The following is a 25,508-nucleotide window of genomic DNA, read 5'->3' as shown; positions in this document are numbered from 1 at the left end:
TGATTCATACCTAGCGGCAGTGCTAGTTAACATTTTTAGAGGGAAGCCATTGTGCATCATATTTGTCAGCCGTCCAACATTTTGTATTTTTTATTAGTTACTTTGTTATATTTTCCGGCCACAACATAAGAGGTAAGTGAAAACTAGTAGAAAGAAAGCGCTATCAAGTTTCGGGTAAAAAATTAATAATTTTAGTTTTATAAATACATTAAATAAAATAAATATTTAAATAAAAGCAATTACATAGTGTCTTAATTATCCTATCTATATTCCTCAATCCTCACTTCAAAATATAAATTTAACAAAATTTGTCAATGTGATGCGGTCCCCGTGAATCTTGCCTGCTGCACCAGTGTTTTAACTGAGCTCGACAGCCCTGCTTTAAGGCAAAGAAGTAACCCAGAAACGAAACCTACGACTCAAAAGATCCACACTGATGAATGAAGAAAAAAATGTGATATTAACCAACAATGAATGATGATGCAGCCGCAGGAAAGCATGAAGGACTCAAATATACTACGAGACAGATGAGCCCCAGAAACATGCTGACGGAGAAAAGCCGGACACAAAAGGCCGTGCGTTTTATTATTCCACGTATGCAACATGTCCGGTCAACAAATCCATGGAGACAAAAATCAGGTGAGTGATTGGTGGCCACGGGCTGAGAGGAGGGGACGACGGGGTGCAGGGATGGATCTCATGTGGGGGGGATGCACATGTCTGGTGCTGGATAATGAAGGTAGTTGCAGTAGGCACTTAACTGAACACTTTTTAAAAAAACGTTTTATCAGGGGCTCATGCAACTCTTATCACAATCCATACACACATCCATTGTGTAAAGCACATCTGTACACTCATTGTCCTCATCATTTTCAATAACTGAACACTTTTTGAAAGAGAATTTTATGGTATGTGGATTTTATCTCAGTAAAGCATGCTACCATTTTTATAAAAACAGGGAGCGGAACGTGCGTATGACTGCATGCATAAGAACTCCTTTTCCCTAAAACAATAAACAACAAAAAGCAAACCAGCAAATGGACCCTAGCCTGAAGTGCACCTCATCGTCACCTCAGGAAGAATGTTGAAGATTCCCTTCCTATCGCTTTTTTTTTTTCCATTTTTATTTTTAATCGTTTTATTAGGGGCTCATACAACTCCTTCCTATCACTTTTACTCCATCAACACACTCCGAATCTCACAGCATTTTGCAAAATTTTCCTAAACCCATGAGAACCGCCACAAATATTCTGAAGGATTAAAAACCTCGTTGAAGTCTAACGGTCTGGGTTCTACACCTTGTTTTCAAGGTTACTGGCCCAGAAGAAGCCTAATTATGGGTAGGACTAGCAGACTCTTGAGCCACGAATAACAAATTGCTAGAGGCTATCCCAAAGACCATTCCTCCATTTCTAGATTAGATTAAAATTCACCTTTGTACTAACATAAAAACACGAAGTACAACCAAGACCTAGAGGTCAGTATAGTCTATGGCTTGACCCTTCCCGGCCTTAAGGCAGAGGCTGCTGCTACCAAATTAGTGGAAACTACAGCAGGTGTGGTGTTGGGATATGTTTTAGATATCTATACGCCCCATGCTATGTCCACCTTACAGGCAATCTCCAGGTGATGAACAAGATCTGCTCCTATGTTTGCCGGGTAAGTCAAATATGTACATAAGTTGGAACAGGTACAATGGCTCTTCTTTAGCACTGGTTACTCAAATATTTGCCTTCATGTATTAAATATATGCCTTTCTATGCAAACAACACACTACACACCTATTCCTCATTTACTAAATCATTATCCAACTGCTTGTTTACCACTATTTTTAAAAACCTGATTATTTTGACCATTCACAATGGATGTCTGGCAGCACTAAAGGCTGAGGTGCACGGTGAGGGCACCCCTGGTGTTGATGATTGAGGACGGGCCATGATCCTGCATGGTTTGGCAGTTATGTAATGAGGTAGTCATCTTCTATTTTGTGTCTGATGTGGTCATCCTCCATTTCTGCATAAAGTGGATTTTTTGCATAAATACCTGGTCTTTGAAACCTAACCACGTTGATAAGTGAGGAAGGAGTATACACTGAAGCATCTTAAACATAAGAATACATTTTATGGAATCACATCACCGTGAATGAGGGGGGGTGCGTGATGGGGACCCAATGCCCATCTGTACACAGCTGGACATCCCTTCCAAAGGGGTAGGGGGGAGGAGATGAGTCACTCAGGGTTCAGTGTAGCAACAATGAAACTCAAAACCTTCCTCTAGTTCCTGAACGCCTCCTCCCCTCCCAATTATCATGACCCCAATTCTACCTTGCAGACCTGGTTATACCAGAGGATGGACAGCGGTGCAGTAGGGATCTGGAAACAGGGAATCTAGGACGGACAAACCCCTCAACACCAGCAGTAGGAGTGGCAACACCGGGAGGGAAGGGGGTGTAGAAAGGGAGAACCAATCTTGGAGATCTATGTGTGACCTCCTCTCTGGGAGATGGGCAATGGGAGGGTGGGTGAGGGGAGACGCTGGGCAGTGTAAGATAAGATATAATAATTATTTATAAATTATTAAGGGACCATGGGGAAGGGGGGAGCAGGGAGGGAGGGGGGGGGGAAAGGGAAACCAAGCTGATTCCAGGAACCCAAGTGGAAGGTGAATTTTGAGAATGACGAGTGCAACGAATGTATCAGGGTGCTTTGCTCAATTGATGTATGTGTGGATTGTGATAAGAGTTGTATGAGCCCCAATAAAAAGATTTATTAATTTAAAAAAAGAATACATTTTATAATAATAATAGCAGTAATAAAGGTAACTACCTATGGCATTGTAGCAAAGAGAGAGAGCATTTGTGTGTGGGCAAACGGAGGCTTCAAAGTTCTGGGAGAAACCCTAGCTTTTCTATTCTTCCCTTGAGTATGTGCAGATATGCAACACTGTAAAAGGAACACGAGAGAGAGAGAGAGAGAGAATCACACACCCTGGTTGGGTATGGAAAGAGAAAGGTTCTTGATGAAAGGTTAGCACAACTCTTGCCCCTCGATGCTCTGAAGGGCCTTCAGTAGAAGAAGCAGTGTGAGAACATGAATCCCACATGACTCAGGACAAGGCAGCAGAAAGATGGCTACTACTGAAGGCGATGGGTCTGGTGTAGGAAAGCCTGGCTCTGCTGCTGGAGGCTCAAGCTTATTGTGCCGTGCCACAGTGTCGGTATGGGTGTGGGGAGGGCGGTGGAGCGCACTGCTTGCGTTCATTTCGAGAAGTCCGTATCCGAGAGACTTGTACAGAGTTGTTTTCCTTTTTCTCGTTATAAATGGTCTAGAGCAGGGGTTCTCAACCTTCCTCATGCCGCGACCCTTTCATATAGTTCCTCATGTGGTGGGGACCCCCCCACCATAACATTATTTTCGTTGCTACTTCATAAACTCATTTTGCTACTGTGATGAATCACAATGTAAATATCTGATAGGCAGGATGTATTTTCTTTCTTTCTTTTTAAAATCATTTTATTGGGGGCTCATACAACTCTTATTATCACAATCCATACATCCATCCATTGTGTCAAGCACATTTGTACATTTGTTGACATCATCATTCTCAAAACATTTGCTTTCTACTTGAGCCGTTGATATCATCTCCTCGTTTTTACCCCTCCCTCCCTGCTTCCCCCTCCCTTATGAACCCTTGATAATTTATAAATTGTTATTATTTTGTCATATTTTATACTGTCTGATATCTCCCTTCACCCACTTTTCTGTTGTCCATCCCCCAGGGAGGGGGTTATATGTAGCTCCTTGTAATTTGTTTCCCCCTTTCCACCCCACCTTCCCTCCATTCTCCCAGTATCACCACTCTCACTACTGGTCCTGAACTCCCTGTTTCCAGATCCTACCATATATAATAAGCTGACACGAGTATAAGCCGAGGTACCTAATTATTACCTGGGAAGCCAGAAAAAAGGATTGACTCGAGTATAAGCCTAGGGTGGGAAATGCAGAAGCTATTGGTGAGTTTCAATAATCAAAACAAATGAAAATAAAATTACTAAAAATTGAGACATCAGTGGGGTAATGTATTTAAATATTTATTTTAAATAAAAACATAAAGGGACAAGTCATTTAACATTAGTAAAACAGAACAGTAAGTGGAAAATAGGTTCAACAAAAACAGTAAGGTATCAACCATGATACCTTAAGAATACTATTCCCTGAGCTCAATCAGCAACCAAGCTAAAATGTAAAGAGTTAAAATCCTTCAAAACTGGATTCCTCATCATCATCCGTATCCCAATGCAGAGCTTCAGCTGGTGTAAGGTCATCATAGGCGCTGTCCTCACTGAGATCGCCGTCATCACCATCACTGCTGTCATTTTCATACAAAGCGCAGTCTTCACTGCCATCCATAGCATTACTAATACTACATTTCTGGAAGGCACGTCGCACCATGTCTTCTGGAATGTCTTCCCATGCATCTTGAACCCACTTTGCTATTAACTCTGTCAGGCTTCATGAGATTTCCTCCTTTTGTTAGTCGGGCTTGACCAGATGACATCCATTCATGCCACTGACCTGTGTATAAGCCGAACCTCTTTTTCAGCACATTTTTTGTGCTGAAAAACTCGGCTTATACACGAGTATGTACGATATCTGTACCAGTGTACAGGCAGGATGTATTTTCATTGTTACCAACTGAACATAATTAAAGCATAGTGATTAATCAAAAACAATATGCAATTATATATTGTGAAATATTTGTGTTTTCCAATGGTCTAAGGCAACCCCTGTGAAAAGGTCATTTGACGCCCGGAGGGGTCGAGACCCACAGGTTGAGAACCACTGCTCTAGTATCAACAGAGGTCCTCAGCAACCACCCAGGAGTAAGCTTTGGGGAAAACTCCGTACGAGGATCTTGGCCCATTAACTTTTTGAACCCTGCTTCACCGGAAAGAAAGGCTTCAGCAAATTCTTCAAAAATGTTAACAGTTTTTGAGTCGGGCTCTTCCCACCTGCGCCGGTGAAGAGACTTGGCTTGCTAGAACGGAGATTGCATGTTTAGCTGGGTGTCCAGCTGTAACTTTTCCCATGCTGGTTATCACCACTGCAGTAGACTACCTTTTACAAATTCAAGTGTGACTACGGCTGAAACAGAAGAACTGCTTCAGAGCCCTGTTTTTAACCTCTCAGCATGTCTTTCAAAAAACCCCTTTACCTAATCCCAATTTAGTTCTGTTTGTGGATCGTCCCCAATTTAAATCACTGTAGTCTTCACTATAGTTCTGGTGGTGCAGTGATTACACGCTGGGCTCAGATCCCCAAGGTCCACAGTTCAAAACTGGCAGCCCCTTCTGGGGGGACAAGAGGAGGCTTCCTCCTCCCACAAAGAGTCTCAGTCTCAGAAACCCACAGGGGCAGCGCTACCCAGTCTTACCCTGCTGCTGCGCAACAGAATCTACTCCACAGCAGGCGGTTTTTGGAGTTTTCCCTCTTACACTGGAGATGCTGTTACAATTTCTACTGACGTCCTTCAAAGTCAGGCTCTTCCTGAAGCCGCTTCGATTAGTTAGTTTGCATTTATGATAAATATAGAAAGGAATCCCCACAGAGGTGTCTCTGATAGCTCTAATCTTTACGAATTAACTTTAGAAAAATGTTAAAAGAAGTAACAATCAGGAGTGGGCAAAGTCAGGCTGTCCTGTGGGCTAACTTGTAGGCTGGGCCTAATGACTCAGCTTCCTGCATACTGCCATGACACAAGCCTGACACAAAGGCTCCCGCGCGTGGGTTGAGATGAAAAATGACCAAGACTTTCAGAAAGTATTGGTGGGAAGATTTTTTAGAGGCGGCCAAATAACACGTCACCACTCATAGCCCTACTTTCCCCTAGCTACAATCCCACGGAACATCTAAAGGACTACTTTCAATGGCAGCTAGATTTTATTCAGCTTCCACGCTCAAACGATTATAAATATGTATTAGCACTGATTTGCAGATTTTTGACTTTGGGTAAAAGCCTTCCCCTGATCTCATACCACTGCAGCCTTTTAGCTTGCCAACATGTCTACCTGGGAATGCCAACACCTCCTCGTCATAGTAACTGGGCTCATTTCACCAGTCCCATCATCCAGGAACCATGTACCAGGTCCTCACTTATCACAGGCTTCATTGCGTTCCGATCATTCTAAGGCTTCTGGTCTAGCAGAGAATACTCGCAGAATAAATAAGCCAACAACCAAGCTCAGGGAAACATCACATTTATCCTGAAATGAGGTCCTTCCCAATTGTTTTCAATCTAAAACCCACACCATGTGAGTCTTACAAACCAACCGCCTATGAAATAGTTACTGGGAGACCCATGCCCCTCCCTTGTGCCTGCACTGACCTAGCCACTGTTCTTAACCCTTGACATGCTGAGTTGCGGAAGTGTGGCCAGTCCTTATTCCAATATTCTAAAGACTATCTTTTATAAGTTTGAGAAGGCTTTAATAGATAGAAACCAAGCCCATATTATAAGTCTGCCTAATATCACCCCTGGAGAAGACGTAAATTGGAAGATACCCTGAAGAAAAGATTCATTAGAAAACTTCTTGGAAGGGACTGCCATGCTGTTTTCCTGACCAACCCATGTGTGGCTGAATTAAAGGCAATAAAACCTTGAATCCATTTGTCATGGTTAAAAAAGGCCCAAGTCTCCTTTTGACTAGCCAACCCACTGAAGAACTAAAGGTTACATTTATATGCCCCGTGGTCAGAAGCACACGACATCTTAAACAGGCAGCTGACCTAAGACCCTGAACCAGGTCTGAAAATGTACCTCTTTGGCCAGATACACAGGCTCGCTATTTTTGGTTTAATTCAAAAGGTTGGATGAGGTCCCCTCCCCACCTCCAGTCAGTATGGCCTTTCCTCGCAGGGCTCTCCACTACTGGTGTCTGATGGGGTTGCTCTTGCTCTGTGAATACAAGAACCATGGAGAAATTGTTCAATATTAGAGAAAATCACCGCTGCTAGGATTTTCCATCGGGAAATGGCCTCTTTAGGGACCTGAACCAAACCCAGACCATAACTTAACCTTTGGTCATCACATAACCTTTATTAAATTAAGACTCCAAGCACTAAATTTTAACTAAATTTATACTCTTTGGACACTGAAGAGTCTCCCAAACCCACAAACAAAACTCTTCATATTGTAGGTCTACACCAACAACTGGGGGACGGATTCATCTGGTTAACTCCCTGAATGGGGAGGTTAAGTCAGATGGTTCCCCTTTGCCGGGAAGAATGTAACCATACCCATGAGTAACCCAGCCATTGCCAGACCTATGGATGGCTGCCATTGTCTGAATGTGCATCAATTACAATTTTACAAGCAGCTGGCTGGTTCTAGCACCTGGCTCCAGTGCTCAGGTATCTACTGGGCAACTCCTAAGCGCACCTTTTGGCTATGTGGGACCACGCTTTGGCCCTAGCTCCAGCCAGGCTAGATTGGAAGGTGCATTCTGGCCCTGCGATGAATGCAAGGATGTCTTTTAACTGAACTCCCTTTACCAGCCAGTGCACCTGTATGAAGAGCTCATGGAAATGAGGATGGCAACATATGGACAAATGTGCTTGATACAACTGATATATGGATTGCCGTAAGAGCTCCCAATAAAATGATATATTTTTTAAAAAAGAGAGAGAGAGCTCAATGGTCTTCATTCCCCAGATCACTGAATAATCGTATTCACAACTCAGAGAAGATTTGAGGATGCTATGGCACATGTAGAAATGTTAACCAATGAGATTGAACTGCCCTCACCTAGCGGGAGCCTTTGTGGCATGGTGGTCAGCAGTTTGAACCCACGAGCCTCTCCTTGGGAAAAAGATGAAGCTTCCTGCTCCTGTGAAGATTTACAGCCTCCCCATGTGGATGCTCCCGGGAGGTCATGCCCCCTGGACTCTGCAGGTGGCATGGAGGAAGCACAGGGCTCTGCCCCATGATGGGCAGTCGGAGATCAAGTCGGCCTTGAGTCTGTGCCTGCATATTCCTACAGCTCCTGAGTCCCATGGATGACGACTGAGGAGACAAACCATACAGCCACAGCCCTTTCAGGCATTCCTCCTGAACCTGGGTTCTAGTCCATGAAGAGTTAAGACTTGTTTTCCGCATTTTTGCAGAATGCTCGAAATTTCAAATACTATTAACAGTGACCTCAAATCTACATCTCTACTCATGAGGAGGAAAAGAAAGGGCCTCTCCCAGTTTGGCATTTGTTTTTTAATCCCTCATTTTTTAATCCTGTAAATCTAAAGTCTAAACAACATTTAAATCCCCACACTGCTGGTCCTCATTTAAAAGTTAAGAGATGCCAAAAATAGACTTTGGGGCCAGGGCTAGGTGCCCCATCATACTCGACTGGAAAGCATTCCTAAAGGCCAACAAACAGTCCTTTAACTAAGTACAAGCTTTTCTTTCTTGTTGTGTTTTGTTTTTTGTCACTGGCTTGATGGTGTTGTTGTTTTGTTTTATTTTGTTGCTTGGTTTTGCTCTGTCTTGTTTTTGTACATGTTATTATCTCCGCAGGTCTGTCTAAATAAGATAGGCTGGATGAACAATCTGGAGGAGAAAACAACGGGACCGACAGTTCTGGGGGAACATGGGGAGGGGGAGGAAGTGGTGTTAACAAACCCAGGGACAAGGGAACAAGTGATCCACATCAATGGTGAGGACGGTGTGGGAGGCCGGGTAGGGCATGACCAAGAGTAATGTAACCGAGAGGAATTACTGACATCCAAATGAAGGCTGAGCATGATTGTGGGACAAGAGGAAAGTAAAAGGAAATAGAGGAAAGAGCTAGGAGGCAAAGGGCATTTATAGAGATATAAAGAAAGGCATGTACATATGTAAATATATATGATGGGAAATAGATCTATGAGCATATATTTATAGGTATAGCATTAAGGTAGCAGATGGACATTGTGCCTCCACTCAAGTACTCCCTCAATGCAAGAATACTTTGTTCTATTAAACTGGCATTCCAAGATGCTCACCTTCCCAACACAATCGCTGGTAACAAAGCAGGTGCATAAGCAAATGTGGTGAAGAAAGTTGATGGTGCCTGGCTATTGAAACATATAGAATCTGGGGTCTTAAAGGCTTGAAGCTCAGAAGCAAAAGCCCACATGGTAGAAGCACACCAACCTGCATGATCACAAGGTGCCGAAGTGATCAGGTATCAGTCATCAAAGAACAAAAAATCATATCATTGTGTGCCCACCTCCCTGATATGATCACTGAAGACAAATGGGTGCATAAGCAAATGTGGTGAAGAAAGCTGATGGTGCTCAGTTATCAAAAGATATAGCACCTGGGGTCTTAAAGGCTTGAAGGTAAACAAGCAGCCATCTAACTCACAAGTAACAAAGCCCACATGGAAGAAGCACACCAGCCTGTGCAATTACGAGGTGTCGAAGGGATCAGGTATCAGTCATCAAAGAACAAAAAATCTTATCATTGTGGATGAGGGGAGTGCGAAGTGGAGACCCAAAGCCCATTTGTGGGGAATTGGACACCCCTTATGGAAGGGTCTCAGGGAGGAAACGAGTCAGTCAGGGTGTAGTGTAGCAACGATGAAACATACAACTTTCCTCTAATTCCTAAATGCTTCCAACACCCCTCCCCCCACTATGTGGAGAGCAAGTATTTTGAGAATAATGAGGGAAATGAATGTACAAATGTGCTTTACACAATTGATGTATGTATGGATTGTGATAAGTTATATGAGCCCCTAATAAAATTATTTTTAAAAAGTTGAGAGATGGAATGCCTCTAGTTGCTTAATCTTTGACTCCCTTTTCTCATGAACTTATTATAAAATAAAAGATTCTGTTTAAATATATATTTTAAAAATCTACAGCCTCAGAACCTCAAAGGGGCAGTGTCCTATTGGATCACTATGAGGCAGAGTTGAGTGGAGGGCATTGAGTTTGGAGATAACCCTCAAACACAGTGCCCTGAGTGTCAAAAGATCAATACTCGACAACAAACCATACTTGATGACAGAAATAAGCCCAGGGAGACAAAGGCCCTTGACACCTGTGCCATAATGAAGCCTGATGGCTGCGGCTACATCCCGACCACAGAGCTCATGTCACCCTCCACGCTCATTGTATGCCATGGGGGCCAGCTGGGAGGGGGGGGGGAATGAGGAGCTGATACCAACGGCTCAAGCAGAAAACAAATGTTTTGAGAATGATGATGGCAACAAATGTACAAATGTGCTTGATACAATGGATGGATGGATGGTGAAAAGAGTTGTATGAGCCCCCAATAAAATGATTTAAAAACAAAACAGAAACAAAAAAAATCCATAATCTTGCTCCTTCCTGAACTGATAGTACCAGTCATTGGATTTCCTCCTAGGTGCATCGTGGTCAAATCTGCTGTTTTGTTTTGGAATCTTTCTAGTCTCCGTTGTTTATATGATTGGAATTGTAAAGTGTTATTTTGTTCCCACTTATCCATGAGATTCTGTCAAAACCACTTGACCCTTTACATAAAAACTTGGCTAATCTCACAGGTTTTCACCAATGATCATGTTGCTTTAATCATTTCCCTTTTGTCTCCCTGAATAGGTTTCTTCTTGATCTCTACACTCGCTGTGTCCTGGCTGAGAAGTGGTCCTCAAATGCCTAATAAGATGTTCCCCATAAACCCTACTCACCCTGAAAACCAAAAGCCAAACCCACTATGAGTGGATTCTGACTCACTGTGTGTAGCCTTATAGAATAGAATAGAACTGCCCCATTGGGTTTCTGACACAGTACATCGTTACAGAACCAGACTGGCTCGTCTTTCTCCACAGAACTGCCAGCCTGTCTGCTGGCAGCCCTGTGCCACCAGCACTCCTTCAAAGACGAGGCCTATCAGTGCAGCAAGGTGAACGAGATCTATTTTAGCTAAAGCTCTTTGGGAAAACCAAGTCCTCGCCGAAGAGAGGCTCCTCCCTTGGGAGTCATCAGGACTCTGTAGAGGAGGCTTGATCAAAAGGGGGAAACGTGCGGAAGTTTCAAGCTCAAAGGCACCTAACTCAGAACAGCCATAGTGGGATCAACACGTACTCCCAGGAAGCAAAGGTCAGGATGCAAACAACTTGTTACTGGGAAGAATGTGTACCACCGAGCCAGGCTGACATCATGCTCCTAAAAGGTAGCATTCATTCCTCCCTGGTCCAATTGCCGACCGTTACATTTCAGAAGTCGCCAAAGCCGAAGCTGCCACAATCATTCACCCCCTACCTTGCTGAGGTTCTCTGTGCACAGAAACCTTGGCTCAGCACAGCAGAGTGCTTTGAAATTTTACTCTGCACTTCCCAGCTGGGTCTGCACTTGTCCTCAATAGAAGTCCTCTTCTTACACTTTTATATAAAAAATAAATCATTTTGTTAAAATAAAAAAAATTTTTAAAAATCATTTTATTGGGGCTTTTACAGCTCTTATTCCATACATCAATTGTTCTTACAGCTCTTACAACATTCCATCCATTCATTGTATCAAGAACATTTGTGCATTTGTTGCCATCATCATTTCCAAAACATTTTCTTTCTACTTGAGCCCGTGGTATCAGCTCCTCTTGTTTATCCCTCCCTCCACCACCCTTGTGAATCCTTGATCAACTATATATTACTGTTATTATTTCCTCTCTTACTGTCCATTGTCTCCCTTCACCCACATTTCTGTTCATCGTCTCCTTGGCAGAGAGGGGGTCTTCTTGTACTCTTAAATATAAGATTTTCTCTTTTGACAGGAAACAAAACCCAAACGTATTTAAATGCGTGTGTGTGTGTGTGTGTGTGTGTGTGTGTATAAATAAATAAAACAATACAGGAGCCCTGGATGCACAGTGCTAAGCACTCAGTTGCTAGCCAGAGCATCCGAGGTTTTAACCTCCCAGCTTCTCTCCCGGAGGAAGATGAGGCAGCCTACCTCAGTGATGATGTTCCAGCCTGCACACCTATGGGGCAGTCCTACGCTGTCCCAGCGTCCCTACACACAGAGCGGGCTCAATGGCAACACGTTGGTCGGCTTGTTTTCCTTTAGTACATGCATAAACCGGAAAAAAACAACTGGAATTGTATGTACCTATGCCCACCTCCCCCACCCCCGCCAAACTGTCCTTTCCTCTGGGTGTTTGGGTGCATCTTGTTTTTCTTAGAGGTCCTTCGTGTATTTGTTCATCTCTCTCTCTCTCTTTTTTGTCACACGGGGTTGCCATCAATTCAGAGTTGGAATCTTTCTCAACTAAGTCATACCACCGGGAGGAGATGGGAGACGGCACCATAAAATGAGACATTTAAAAATGATTTTAAACCCTGCTTTCCTCCAGCACAGCCACTGAAACACTGGCACACAGGGGCACGGCAGGCAGGTGAGGGTGAGCTCTGGGCGAGAGTCGGGTTACCCAGTGAGGAAGCCAAGCACGGGCTTCCTTGTGCTTACTCACTAATCTGTTAAAGATGTTTTTCAACACGCCTTTGATATGAAATTGTTCACCACAGATTAGTTTGCAGTGCTTACCGGGTAATCTGTGCCCATGTAAGTGCTTGAACTTCATCAGAGAGAGAGGGTACTTGGCAGAGAAGAGGGGTCTAGGAGGTAAAAATCTTCAGGACAAGCGGGGTCCCAGTCTTTTCTGACTGGTCTGTTCCCCCACAGCCATCCTGGCATCTCAGCCATCCTGGCTCCTGTGCTGCTTGGTGGGTCTGAGGGAAAACAAGGCAGGCTGAGAGCACACAGCCCTTCCCTCTGCAGGGCAGCAGCTGGCTCTGGGAGCTGCAGTGGCCCTCCGAGGGAGCCGCAGGCTGTCAGAGTCCCTTTGTGAGCCCCCAGGGGCAGAGCCAGTGTCCCTGCCCAAGCAGCAGATGTTCTGGCATGGGGCCTGGGGAGGGTGGAATGGGGCGGGGCGGGGCAGCAGCAGGAATGCCAGCCACAAGCCTAGGGAGTTTCCCTGCCCCAAGGGCACACTGGGGCCCAGCCTGCAGCAGGGGCTTCCCCACCTACTGGCTAACCTCTTTGGACAGACAGGGTGACTGGGGGTGGGGTGGGGGCCCGGGGTGGGCCTAAGGGCTTCTAGTGGGAAGACACACTGCCAGCCGGTCCTTCTCCTGACCCTGCCTCTTCCAGCAGGAGCAGGGGCACTCTGCATCTGACCACAAACTATGCCTCTGTGTGCCAGCACACACAGCCTGCCTTCGCAGGAAGAACACATACCCTCTGGAGAGATGTTTGCAAGGCCTGATAGCCAATGCCCTCTGTGCTGAGAGTACTCCATCGCATGGAGGGCCTGGGGTGGGGGGTGCACCTCAAAGACAGGCAGTCTTCCTTGAGAGGCTACTGAAACTACTGGACCGAGGGCTCATTGGTCGGGGGGAGACCACGTAGAAGGAGGCGAAAACAAAGAGTGGGTTAGGTTGAACCCCAATGAAAAGTCACAGGGAGAGCCTCTGCCAACTGCAGCTGGTGGCTCCTTCCCAGGGCGCCTGGCTGCTCCTGGCAGAAAGGCATTTATTTAATTAAGGTAAATGCTTCTCCAGCCCTGCAGCTATCTTGCCAGTTGCGATGGTAATGATAATAGCTATTTGCCAAGTGCTTATTCTACGCTTATACGCCAGCACTTTATCTCTTTGTCTCACTTAAACCTCCCAAACACTCCAGGCAAGCAGAAAGCCTCACTCCTACTCTAGAGATGCACGGGACCTCTTTAAAGCATCGTAAAGCAACGATGCTGCTTTGAGGACTAAGGTGTGCCAAACTCAAGCCAGGGGATTTGCAGTCGCCACATGCCTCCTATGCAGGTCACAGTTGGGCACTGAAGAAAGAAAACCCAAGCAGAATCGGCACATCTGAATCATGGTACCGGTAAAGGAGACTGAAAGTACCCACGGACTGCCAAAAGAACAAACAAACCTGTCTTGGAGGAAGTACCCACAGAATGCTCTGTAGAGACAAGGACGGCAAGACTTCAGCTCACATCCTTTGGACGTGTGATCAGGAGAGACCAGTCCCTGGAGGAGGACACCAGGCTTGGTAACATAGATGGGCAGCGAAAAAGAGGAAGACCTGAGCAAGAGGATGGACACAGTGGCTGCAACAATGGGCCCGAACGGAAATCAATGGTGAGGATGGCGCAGGGCTGGGCCGTGTATCCTTCTGTTGTGCATAAGGGTCGCTGCGTGTTGTACCCACCTTGACAGCATCTGACAACAACAACAAAAACAACATATTGCTAAAGAAGTGGAAAGGCTGTTAGGTGATTTGCCGAAGGCCACACTGCAAATAAATGACAAAGCCAAGATTCAAAGCCAGGCAGCTGGGGCCCCAAGTTCACGCTTACACTGAGCTACACAAACCATCGTTTGCACCTAGGTGGTCAGCACCCTCCTACCCTACACCCTGGGGTGCTCGCCAGGAAACCAGGACCAGAAGAGGTACTCCTTCACACATCCAGCCTCTCCAGAAGGTTCCGAAATGCAATAGGGTTTTAAGAAGCCTCCTAGCGGGAGGCTTCCCTATAATGGTCAGTGTGGGCTTGGGAGGCAGAGAGCATGGATGGATTTAAATTCCCAATCACGTGACCCTTAGAAGTCTCATCTGTACCAGCAATTCCACTCCTAGGAACATACCTAATAAGAATGGGAAAGCATAAGTTCACACAAAAATCAATATATGGCTGTCCCTACTGCCATGAAGTCGATCCAGACTCAGTGACCCACAAGACAGAGTAGTGCTGCCTCTTTGGGTTTCCAAGGTTACTGACCTTTACAGGAACGGACGATCTCATCTTCCTCCTTCAGCACCACCAGTGGGCTTGAACTGCCGAACTGGGGATTAGCAGACCAATTCATAACCCAGTATGACACACCAGGAGTCCGATGACTATCCATAGCCATATTGTTCACAATAGCCAAACAGCAGAAACAACCCAAATGTCCATTGGCTAACAAATGGATTAAAAAATTGATTAAAAAAATATCCATACCTTAGAACCCTATCCAGCCATACAGAGGAATAAAGTGCCGACACAGGAGACAACATGATGAACCAATCTTGAAAACCTGACGCTGAGTAGGCAAAAGACCACATGTTGTACAATTCTAATAGTGTTAAATGCCTAGAACGAGCAAGTCTACAGAGATGGAAGGTAGATTAGTGGTTACCAAGGTTACCAGGAGGGGGTAATGGAGAGTGATTGCTACAGGGTTTTTCTTTGGGGAGATTACAATATTTTGGAATTAGATAGTGGTAATGGCTATGCCTAACACTGGGAGCTTCAAACCCTTTCTTCCTGGTTCAGTCATGGCCGATAAAGTCAAATGGATTCACATGTGTAAAATGTGGGTGAATAATAACCAGAATAGGGGAAAAAATCTGCTAGAAACAGAATATGTCTCTTAGAAAATAAGGGCAGAAGGGGGCGAGGGAGGGAGGGGGAAAATGAGGAGCTGATACCAAGGGCTCAAGTGGAAAACAAATGTTTTGAGAATGATGAGGGCAACAAATGTCCAAATGTGCTTAACACAATGGATGGATGTATGGATTGTGATAAGCATTGTATGAGCCCCCAATAAAACGATTGAAAGCAAAAATAAGGGCAGCTTGTGTGTGACACAGCCACCAAATCTCTTGAGCTGCGGAAGGAGAAACAACAATGCCCAGTTCAAGGATGGTGACATCACTTTGACTGCGTGTAACTCTCCACAGTCCTGGCCGTAATCTAATCCCCCGCATCAGGCTCCCGAAAGGGTCACCCACGCCTCTTCTGAGCCGCCCATTCTTTGGTCTTGACCCTTCTCATTTCAAGTCTGCGTCACCCACATTTTCACAAGTTGGGTCTGTTCTGGGTTTGCTTTTTTAGCAATGGCTGAACTGGCTCGAAGAGGTGAGGAGCTCCGCTAAAAACCATGGAAATAAATAGTTTCACATGGAGAACTCTATAATTGAGGTATAATTCAGATGCCCCCAGAGGGAACAATACTGAGTATGCAGGGGAACCGGTTCAAGGGTTAAACTGCGGGGGACAGGGCTATGAAACGTGCAGAGCCTGGCACGGAATCACACTTGGACACAGCAGCGACACTGTCAGCACTGATCAAGGCTTTCTGCCCAACACACAAGAGGGGAGGCGGGGACTGGACCAGGGAGGCTGGCTTTCTGTTCTTGAATTGCAACCCAGCTGGGCCACAGTGGACCAAGGCTAGGGGTGGCCACCCTTCCTCCTTCCTAGCTAGGAGCCATCTCCATGGCGACCACAGCAGCTCAGACCAAGGGCTCTTGTTCCCAGCCGGGGTGACAGCATCCATCGCCACAGCAACCTGTCAGCCAGGCAAAGACAGATCTCCATGATGGGAGGTGAGCAGCTCGGGCTGCTAAAGGACCCCTGTCTCCATAGAAACCATGTCTAGAAGAGAGGGAGGAGGGGGGAAACAATTGCAAACAAACACAGGGCCCACGCCTTCTTAGGGAGGATCCGGAGACACCCAGGAAGGGGCTCCCTGGGGAGGGCCAGACCTGCTTTGCTAAGCAGGCATCTCTCAAAGTGAACCAGAGTTTCCTGAGCAACTACTGTGTGCCTGGCACCATGAGGGCTCTGGGCATGCCAACTTCATTGTCTACAACAGCGGGTCTCCACCTTCTGAACGCCACGACCCTTTTACACTGTTCCTCATGTGGTGGGGAAAACAACCCCCCCAGCCAACAATAATTAACATTATTTTTGTTGCTTACTTCATCACTGTCATTTTGCTACTGTTATGAATCGGGCAACCCCTGGGAAAGAGTTGTTCGCCACCCCCCCCAAGGGGTCGCGACCCACAGGTTGAGAACCGCTGGTTTAAAGCTTCACAAACCACCCCCAAATACCTTCTTAATCTAAAACCACCGCCACTTCCCTACAGCATCAACGAGTCCTGCCATTTCTAACTTGAACTTCAGCTTAGTGGTATTCCTCTGGGCGTCTGCCTTAACTTTATACATACACACACACACACACACACACACAAACACAATTCAAAAAGTGTGTGAAAAAAGAGAATTCCATGATCTCACCCCCTGCCAACCCATTACCTTTCAATTCTATTTTCCCCCAAAACCCAGATTCCGAAAGGGGAATAGGCTTCAGATGAAGCCAGGCAAGCTGGCTTCTCATCTTCCTCCTCTACACAACAGGGATCACCCGACCTCTGAGGCACTCTCTGAACCCACCCTTCCTTCTCAGATCCAAGGTGCGGGCAACAAGCTGTCTGAACTGGTGGCTTCTGCCGTGAGCCAGTGATGCTGACAGAGCCCTGGAGCAGCCAGCAGTGGCCAGGCCTGGTTGCCCCACATGGTCAAGCCGCTGGCACACACAGTAGCACTCAGCCGGGAAGGGCAGCCATAGGACTGTTCCAGCCTCAGGGCTCTCTATGATCTCCATTCTGTCTCTGCTCTGGAACACTGGCGTGTCTGCCCTCTGGGGGAGTGGACAGGCAGAGCTTTGGGCAAGGAATGTAGCCCTCCCCCCCCAAAAAAATAATGCTTCACTCAAGGCTACACTGTGAGTGGTTAGCTAGCTGAAGCTTGCTGTACCCTGGGAAGAAAGTCCCCTCTGGGCTGTCTGGGGCACAGACCCCTGGAATGGAATGGATCCCAGCCCTGAGCAGGCGTCTAAGCTGATGGTTTCCAACTGGAGCCTGCTGAGCATGTCCGGATCTCTTAAGATGTCCTTCCCAAATACTCAATATCATTAGAGAAGAGCAAGTCAAAACAACAATGAGATATCATCTGACACAGCCATGAACAGTACAAACAAAATGCTTTTTAGAAAACAACAAGTGCTGAGAGGGTGTGGAGACACCAGAACCCTCCTCCTACGCTGCTGGTAGGACCATAAAGTGGTCTACTCGCTATAGAAAATAATATAGTGCTGCCTTAAAACACTGGAAATAGGATGCACCCAACAGTGCCTCTACTTGGAACGCATCCTAGAGAACTAAGAGCCAGGACACGAATAAATGGATACATACACACCCCCGCTCCTCACCGCGCTACTCACAAGAGCGAACAGGTGGAAACCACCCACATGCCCATCGATGGAAGAACGGGTAAACAAACTATGATTCACACACACATGAATGTCACGGAACATTAAAGGATAGCGCAAATCCGGGAAACACCGTCTCACCGGGATGAACGAGGAGGGCACGATGCTGGGTGACATTGCACAAATACTGCACGAGACCACTACTATAGAGGTTTCCCCACAGAAAGATATTCTTTGGAGGTTCACAGGGGCGGGGGGGTGGAAGGAGAGTAAGTCACTAAGTGGGGAGCAGACGTGGAGGAACTCGGATGAAAGGAAAAGTAATATACAACAGGAAGGGGTCAGCCCCCAAAAGGACCAAGGCAAAAGGAGGGCAGCGGGAGAAGCCCAGCCCAGGAGCAAAGCTCAGAAGGCAGGGAGGAAGGAAGGAGGAACGGGAAGTGGGCAGGGTGTTAATGAGACTGTGAGAATCGCAATCAATATCACAAAACAAAATGCGGATGAATTGTGCTCTGTAAACTTTTCACCACATCACAATAAAAGGTGTGGGGGATGGGGCGTGGGGGGAGGGGAGAGAAAAGGATGTCCTTCCCTCTCTCGGGGCAGTTTTCTTAGTCACTAAATGGGTATAATCATTGAGACTTGAAAAAAACTGCTAAGAACGTAGGGCCTAACACATCGTACCCGACACACAGCAGGAAGAAGACAGGGCAAGTGGAAGAACTGACATAACCAAAGACAGAGAGGCTGCTGGTACCTGGGGCCAAATTCAGGGAATGCCTCATGCTCCCTGACACTGGTGTGAGACCCAGCTCCAGTGCCAACCTCACACCAAGTTGCGATACCCGGCAACCTATAAAAGCTCTCCAAGGACCTGAGCCCAGTTAATCCTCGCACCAGGACGCAGGACACTATTGCCCCACTTTACAGGTGCAGAAACCGAGGCTCCGAAGGCCAAACCCCCGTGCTGGGCGTTTCCGCATCTTGTCTGTTGATCTTCCCAGCCGTTGGGCTTCTCTGACGGCTGACTGCCTCCTCCCCTGGCCTGGGAGCTCCTTGAGGAGAGGAACTGTTTTCCGCCGCATCCTTAGTGGCCTGGCACAATCAGTGCTCCGGAAATGTGTGCTGGAGGACCCAGCCCGGGAGACAACAAGCCTGCCAAGGAGCATTCCCGTGCCCGTTTCCCACGAGCAGAGACAGAAGGATGGGCCCTCACCTCTCGAGGCCGCTCCAGCTCGGTCTGTAGCACCTGCTTTGCCAGCTCGGTCTCAATGAGCCGCTGCCGAAGTTCCTCGTTCTCCTCCTCCAGACGGGCCCGCTTCTTCTCCACCACCTCCAGCTCCTTGTGCAGCCTCACGGAGATGTCCTTCGAGACCTGGGTGACCAGTGGCGAGAAAGGTGTGAGGAGGCAGCTGAGACAGCAGGGAGCCCTTCAGACCCCATCTCAGCAGCTCAGGAGAGGAGGAAGTGGAAGCACAGAGAAGGCAAGTCACTCACCCGGGGTCACACAGCCAGCAGAGCAGAACTAGTACACCTGTCCCAGGCACCCTGTGCCCTAACGTTTACCCCACAGTGCTGGCCCGAGGCCCTGCACAGGCTCCGCTTAGCTCTCCGGAATGCCTTCCCATTAGCCTGGGATGGTTGACATTTCCAAAAGCCTCTGCTAGCCACCATCTTGCCTGGTCCAAATAAGAGCCTGTGTCGGGCAGGTCATTTGAAAAAGAAGAACGGGGTGAGCTGGAACGGAAACCCACAGCTGGATGGACAGCCCTGGAGTCATCCGAATCCCATGCTCTGCCAGTGACCAGTGGTGACCCTGGGCAAGTCATTTCCCCATTCTGTGTTCCAGTCTCCTCAACGACAGAATTGGCTCAATCATGGCAGGGCCAACCTCCTGGGTCAGACAGGAGGATGCCATCAGCCCCTGCAGGCAAATGCTCGGCCCAGGGCCTGGCATTCTGAGTGCCTGGTGAGCGGTGGAGGTTGTTACAAGAAGCTGAAACCCAGTGGGGCCTGACTCGCTGGCGGTCATCATGCGACCCCGGGGACGGCTTCTAGTTGTCTGAGATGTAGAACATGCCCCAGTGACAAGGGCTGGGCAGGTGGCCAAGCTGTCCCTAAAGGAAGGAGCTAACACAGTTCCCGGTTCTGGGCCTCTGCGGCACCAAGCGCCCCATTGTGCAGGCACCGCCTCTGTCCCTCCTCTTGCAGGGGGCAGGTGCCTTTGGGTGGGCTCACCCCCCCCCCCTGGTCATCAGCCAAGTCTGCCAACTGGCTGTATTGCCCAGTGGCTCTGAGTAGGAAGAAACCTAAAAACCAAACTCACTGCCATCGAGGTCATTCCCGATAGGACAGGGTGGAACTGTCACAGTGGGTTCCTGAGACTGTGACTCTTACTCCCCCACTTTTTACAGTTTTATTGGCACATAATCCACATATCTTATCACTCAACCATCCAATCATATCAAGAAGGACTGTACAATCAATTTTAGAATATTCTTTTATTTCCCCCCCATATTAGATCACCTTTAATTGCTCCCTCCCCCCTCCTTCACTGTTTACTCCCCAAATCCCCTCCCCTCCCCACCGCAACCCCACCCCCCCAGAAACCCTGGCCTCAGTTATTGTCTCTATGCATCTACTCCTTCCATGCTTCACAAACAGAAACAAGAATGAACAAGAATGAAATAAAGTGTTAAGGATAAAACAGTAATAATGTAAACATAAAAACACAAACTTATTGTATATATCAAAGAAAAGGCCACCGTCAATATTTAAAAAGGCAGGGAAAAAATTCTGGTCATGGAACAAGCAAAGCAAGAGATACCTGCGTCTAAAGCAATTCAGGTTGGGTCTAGAGGGAGGTCAACTGACCAAGCATCAAGTTTGATCCAGCACAGTCAGGATTACAGGGATCTATGTCTGACAGGAAGGCTGTTCCAGGCCTTTGCCTGTGGCTACAGGGGATCTGCCAGTGGCTTACTCTGACTAGATGCTCTACAGACGGGTTTTGGGCTCCCTCTGTCCCCCTCACCCTTCCACAAATTGGGCTTCATAATTTTAACACTGATTACTCTTCCCTTCATCATATTTGGATTTTGTTATGTTCATCTTTGAATCACCCAGCTGGTGCACTTCTTCCGTGTGGACTTAGCTGACTGGACTGTAACTCTTTATGGGAGTAGAAAGCCTCCCCCTTCTCCCTTGAGCGGCTGGTGGTTTCAAACCGCTGACCTTGCAGTTAGTAGCCCAATGTGTGACCTTCTACCCCACCAGGGCTCCAGGATGGAGGGTGACGAAGACCCTGGGGAAAATCACACCGAGACTGATTCCCTCAGGAGAGCGGAGCATAGGCGTCTGGGACTAAACAGAGGAACAAGGACCGGCTGGGGCATCGCTGATTGTTGACTACCTACTTTGTGCCAGACCCGTCCATCTTCACCCATCCCTGTCCACTGTCCCATTTTGTGGACAAGGAAAGCAAGGCTGGGAATAGAAGCGACTTGTGCAGGCTCACACAAAGCAATGATAGGCAGAGCTTGGCTAGGTCGTCCAGGGGCTGGCTGAAAGGCCTGAATGCAGGGGCTTGGGGAGCAGGAGGTGCACACCGGGCAGGACGGCTGGGACATCAAGTCTGCCGGTCTCGGAAACAACCATGACGCCTCCTACACGCCGGAAGGGAAGGGAGTCCTCCCCGGCTCTGCCCTCTGCCTGGGCCTGAGTCCAGCTGGGCATGGACCCCTTGGCAGAAGGCAGGGTAGGCCAGGAAAAACACTGGCCCGCAAGGAAGCTGGCATTGTCTTACACCTCCTTCCCTCTCCACTACCCACTTTCTCGCCCTGCCCCTGGAGATCTCATCTCCAAAGACAGCCAGAAATTGGACCCTCTCCACCCTCTGGAGGCACCAACCTTTCCTATCCAGAAAGTGGGGTCAGCTGCCCCTCCCTCAGAATCGGAACAAGAGCTCTGCAGATGGGAACACTGGAGCCAAGCCCAGTTCCAGCGCGCACGGGCTCGGTGGCCAAGAACAAGCTGTTTAACCATTGGAAGCCTTGATGTGCTCATCAGTAAAATGGGGTTGGTAGCATTTTCTCCCAAGGACCGTTGTGAGGCAAAAGCAACTTGATGGACATGAAGTATTGGGGGCTGTGGTTAAAGCATAATGGGCAATAAATACGAACGCTTGTTAACACATCACCAAGGTGACTTCTTCACTATTCTCGATAAGAAAAAAAACCTTTTTTTATTAAAGATCCTCTTCTCCATGCATCGATTTGCCCCCCTTGAGCCAACTGTCCTTCTCCACCCCCTACTCTTGGGTGTGGTGTGAAAATCTCTGCTGGAGGTTTGCAGTCTCCAAAATTGAGGTTGAGGGCCCCCCACTCCCCTCTGGTGCTCATCCACTGGATCTCTGTTTTGATGAATACTCCATCCATCTACCCACCCACCCACCTACCCACCCGGCTTAGGCACTGGAGGCAGGCCTAGTGAGGTACAGAAATGAAGGCCGAAGGCCACGCCTGGGCTCACTCACATGTGTCCCAGCAGAAACACAACATCTGGCACACAATAAGTGCCCAATAAATGCTTGTTGGAAGAAACAAAATAACCCAGTAATTGAAAAGGGAGAAAGTCATTAAAAATGACTGAATCATCTGGGGAGCTGACCCCACCCTGGCAGGTTGGGAATGTGACCCACAACCGCCCACACACCCACTCTCAACGAGTGCCGTGTACCTGACTGGGGACTTGCTCCCCTATGTCCTCATCTGGGCCAGCTCCTCTCCACCTCCCCACCTCATCCCTACCACAATCCAAGGAGCTCGGATCTGTGTTGACCCCGGGATCGTCTTGGGTTCACAAATGGCTCCACGGATTGTCTGCCTTCCCAAGCCCTCTGTGGGCTCCCTGCTTCCCCATTCTCCTATCTGCTCCCCACCCACAGGGGCCGCTATAGGAAGAAAGCCCAGCCCTGGGCGGCTTACGTAATTCCAATTTTAACAAAAGAGCCCTTAGTCTCTGATCCCCACAGGGCTGGGGTCCTGCTGGAGGTTAACAGGAGCAAAGAACTCCTTGCCTGGGAGGCAGGTGCCTTGCAGCCTGGGCCTGTCCCTGCATCTCCGAACCACAGTGGTCCTGGGTACACCCTCTTCTCAATCGAGGTGATTCCCACCCCACCCCCATCCCCAAGCACTCATCACCACCCCTCAACCAGACCCTTGACTTTTTTTCATCCCTTTGAAAGCCCTTTGACTCTTGTCCCCATTGTGTGGCTCAAAAAGAAAGGTCACATTAGAAAGTTAAAGCAGCAAGACTGGAAAGGAGGCTCGGGTCAACTCTAAGGTCCTGCTCTTCAGGCACAGATAGGAGCAGCCCAGATGAAAGAATCAGCCCGCCTGTAGGCTTACTCAGTCAGGAGCCTGCAGTGCCCCTGTGCCCATCTCCACAATCCCAGGCTGAGGGGGGAGGGTACAGGGGGGGTGGAGTCGCTGAGAGACTGAGGGAGAAAGGGAGATGAAGCAGCTGCAGCTTCCGGAGAGCAGGGCAAATCCCCAAAGCACAAACAAATGTGCTCAGGCATGAGGTAACTGTTTACAGCGCAGAGGTCCTACTCCTGCCAAACGCAGGCAGCAGGCACAGCTGTCTGTGCTGCCTCACTCAGCAGGCTGAGCCCTGGGACCCGGAGCCCGGCGTCAGGGCGATCGGGTCACACCATGTCCTCAGGGAGGGTATGAAGGAGTGCTCCCTGGATGACATTCTGGCCTGTGTGGTGGAATCCTCCCAGAACTACTGGAGAGTGCTACAGATGAGACAGGATTTAAGTCCAAGGCCACATCTGTTTCTAGAAAGATGGTTGGGCCTCCCAGGGTGCACTGTGTTGCTGCTGATGATGCTAGGCACCCAAAGCCCACTCTGATCCGACTCCTCGCGGCCTCGGGTACCGAAGATGGACATGCTGTGCCGCGGTCCTTCGCCATCCCCATAACTGATGTGACGTCAAGCCCCTGGGTCAGTCCATCTCGCCAAGGGTCTTCCTTGTGTCCATGAACTTACATCCCAGATCCCCAGAACCTGGCCAGGAGACCAATCGCCAAGGAGTGGCCCAAGGCCTGAGGATCTGCATTGTGAACAAGCCCTCGAAGGTGATTCTTATCCACCTTGAGATGTACCATGGCGCGGGCCCTGCCCGTCGCACTGCCACTTGCCCTCCTTCGATGACCTTATAAATTCTCCTCAACAGTGAGCACAGCCTCAAAGCCAGCGCTTGCCCATCTGCTCGGTGGGCACTGCAGGCCAGACGCAGACCTCTTTCCTCTTACCCTCACAGGCAGGACAGGTAAGGAACAAGTGACATCGCTCTTTCCCACAGGGGGAAGTGCAGGCTGAGACGGAAGGAGCTTACCCAGGGCCACCCAGCAAGCAAGAGGCAAAGCAATTTTCTGCTCTGGCCCTGCCCTCCTCCTGGCAGCTCATGTCCCTGCTAAGGTTCGGAGGTCCTGTCGGCTGTGAGGGCCCTGCAGAGTGAGAGAGACTGGGAGGAGACCTGAGGCCCCAGGTTGGGTTTTACGGCCCCACGCCAATAACCCAGCCGCCCAATAAAATCATCGGAGTTGCAAGAGCCCTGCATGATGAGCATGGTTCGGGGCCCCCTTTGTGACAAAGGGGGTCATGAAGTCTTCAGAGGTGAGGGCCAGCAAAGACATCCACTTAGGCAGGCCCCAGACTCCCCGTGCTCCCGTGAGCCAGAAAGTTGTCCTAAGCAATGCCAAGGAACTTAGGCATCTGGAGGCCCGGGAGCAGCCCCAGCACCCTTGGTGGCATCAGCAGTGTCCAGCCCAGGCTGGGACAGAGCTGTGGATGAGCTCCAGCTGCTGCAAGGGCGGGAGAGGAGGCGGGGAGGGAAGGGAGCAAGGCTGCTTCTGATTGGCCAGTTCAAATCACAACAAAAGAGGCGCTCCCCTCCACCCAGGCTCTGCAGAACTACCCCGCCCCTGCAGCTGCTCTCCACCGATGCTCTGGCAACCCAGTTGGCTCCCAGCCTGTTCCTCGGCTCCAGCCTGCCTTCCACCCCTTCCTCATCTAAGTCAGACTTCTCCGTGACCCTCACTGAAACCCACCACCAGCCCCACACTCAGCTCAACCCAGCAGTTTCCAGCCATCAATCTCCACATTTCCCTCTCAATCCAGTGCCTGCAATTTGAGTATCTGTAACCATCAGAGGCCCGCTGGTTATGCCACTGCTGTTAAGCAGGAATCATTGCTATGGTATTTCTTGGGGGCAGCCCTGGGACCCCCCCCACATTACCAGTGAGGAGACTGAGAGCAAGAGAGATGTTGTAACCTTCCAAGGGCATATGGGACGTGAGCCTCAGGGTGGTGGGGTCCTACTCAGGCTTGGTGGCTCACCAGAGGACATCTCCAAGGGTCGGTCACCCCCTCCCTGGCTC

At 48.5% G+C, this 25,508-nt stretch overlaps 1 protein-coding gene across 1 annotated transcript in view; it reads right to left on the bottom strand.

Annotated features, from left to right (window-relative positions):
• Nucleotides 1–25,508, bottom strand: part of MTCL2 (microtubule crosslinking factor 2) — a 93,602-nt gene that overhangs the window by 40,578 nt on the left and 27,516 nt on the right. Inside the window, exon 3 of the mRNA XM_075528799.1 lies at nucleotides 19,277–19,435. Within this exon, the coding sequence (XP_075384914.1) occupies nucleotides 19,277–19,435 (159 nt within the window). The remainder of the gene's footprint in view (nucleotides 1–19,276; nucleotides 19,436–25,508) is intronic.

The sequence above is a fragment of the Tenrec ecaudatus genome, chromosome 12, assembly GCF_050624435.1.
Source record: "Tenrec ecaudatus isolate mTenEca1 chromosome 12, mTenEca1.hap1, whole genome shotgun sequence".
Taxonomy (NCBI): Eukaryota; Metazoa; Chordata; class Mammalia; order Afrosoricida; family Tenrecidae; genus Tenrec; species Tenrec ecaudatus.
This window is presented reverse-complemented; position numbering and strand designations above follow the sequence as displayed.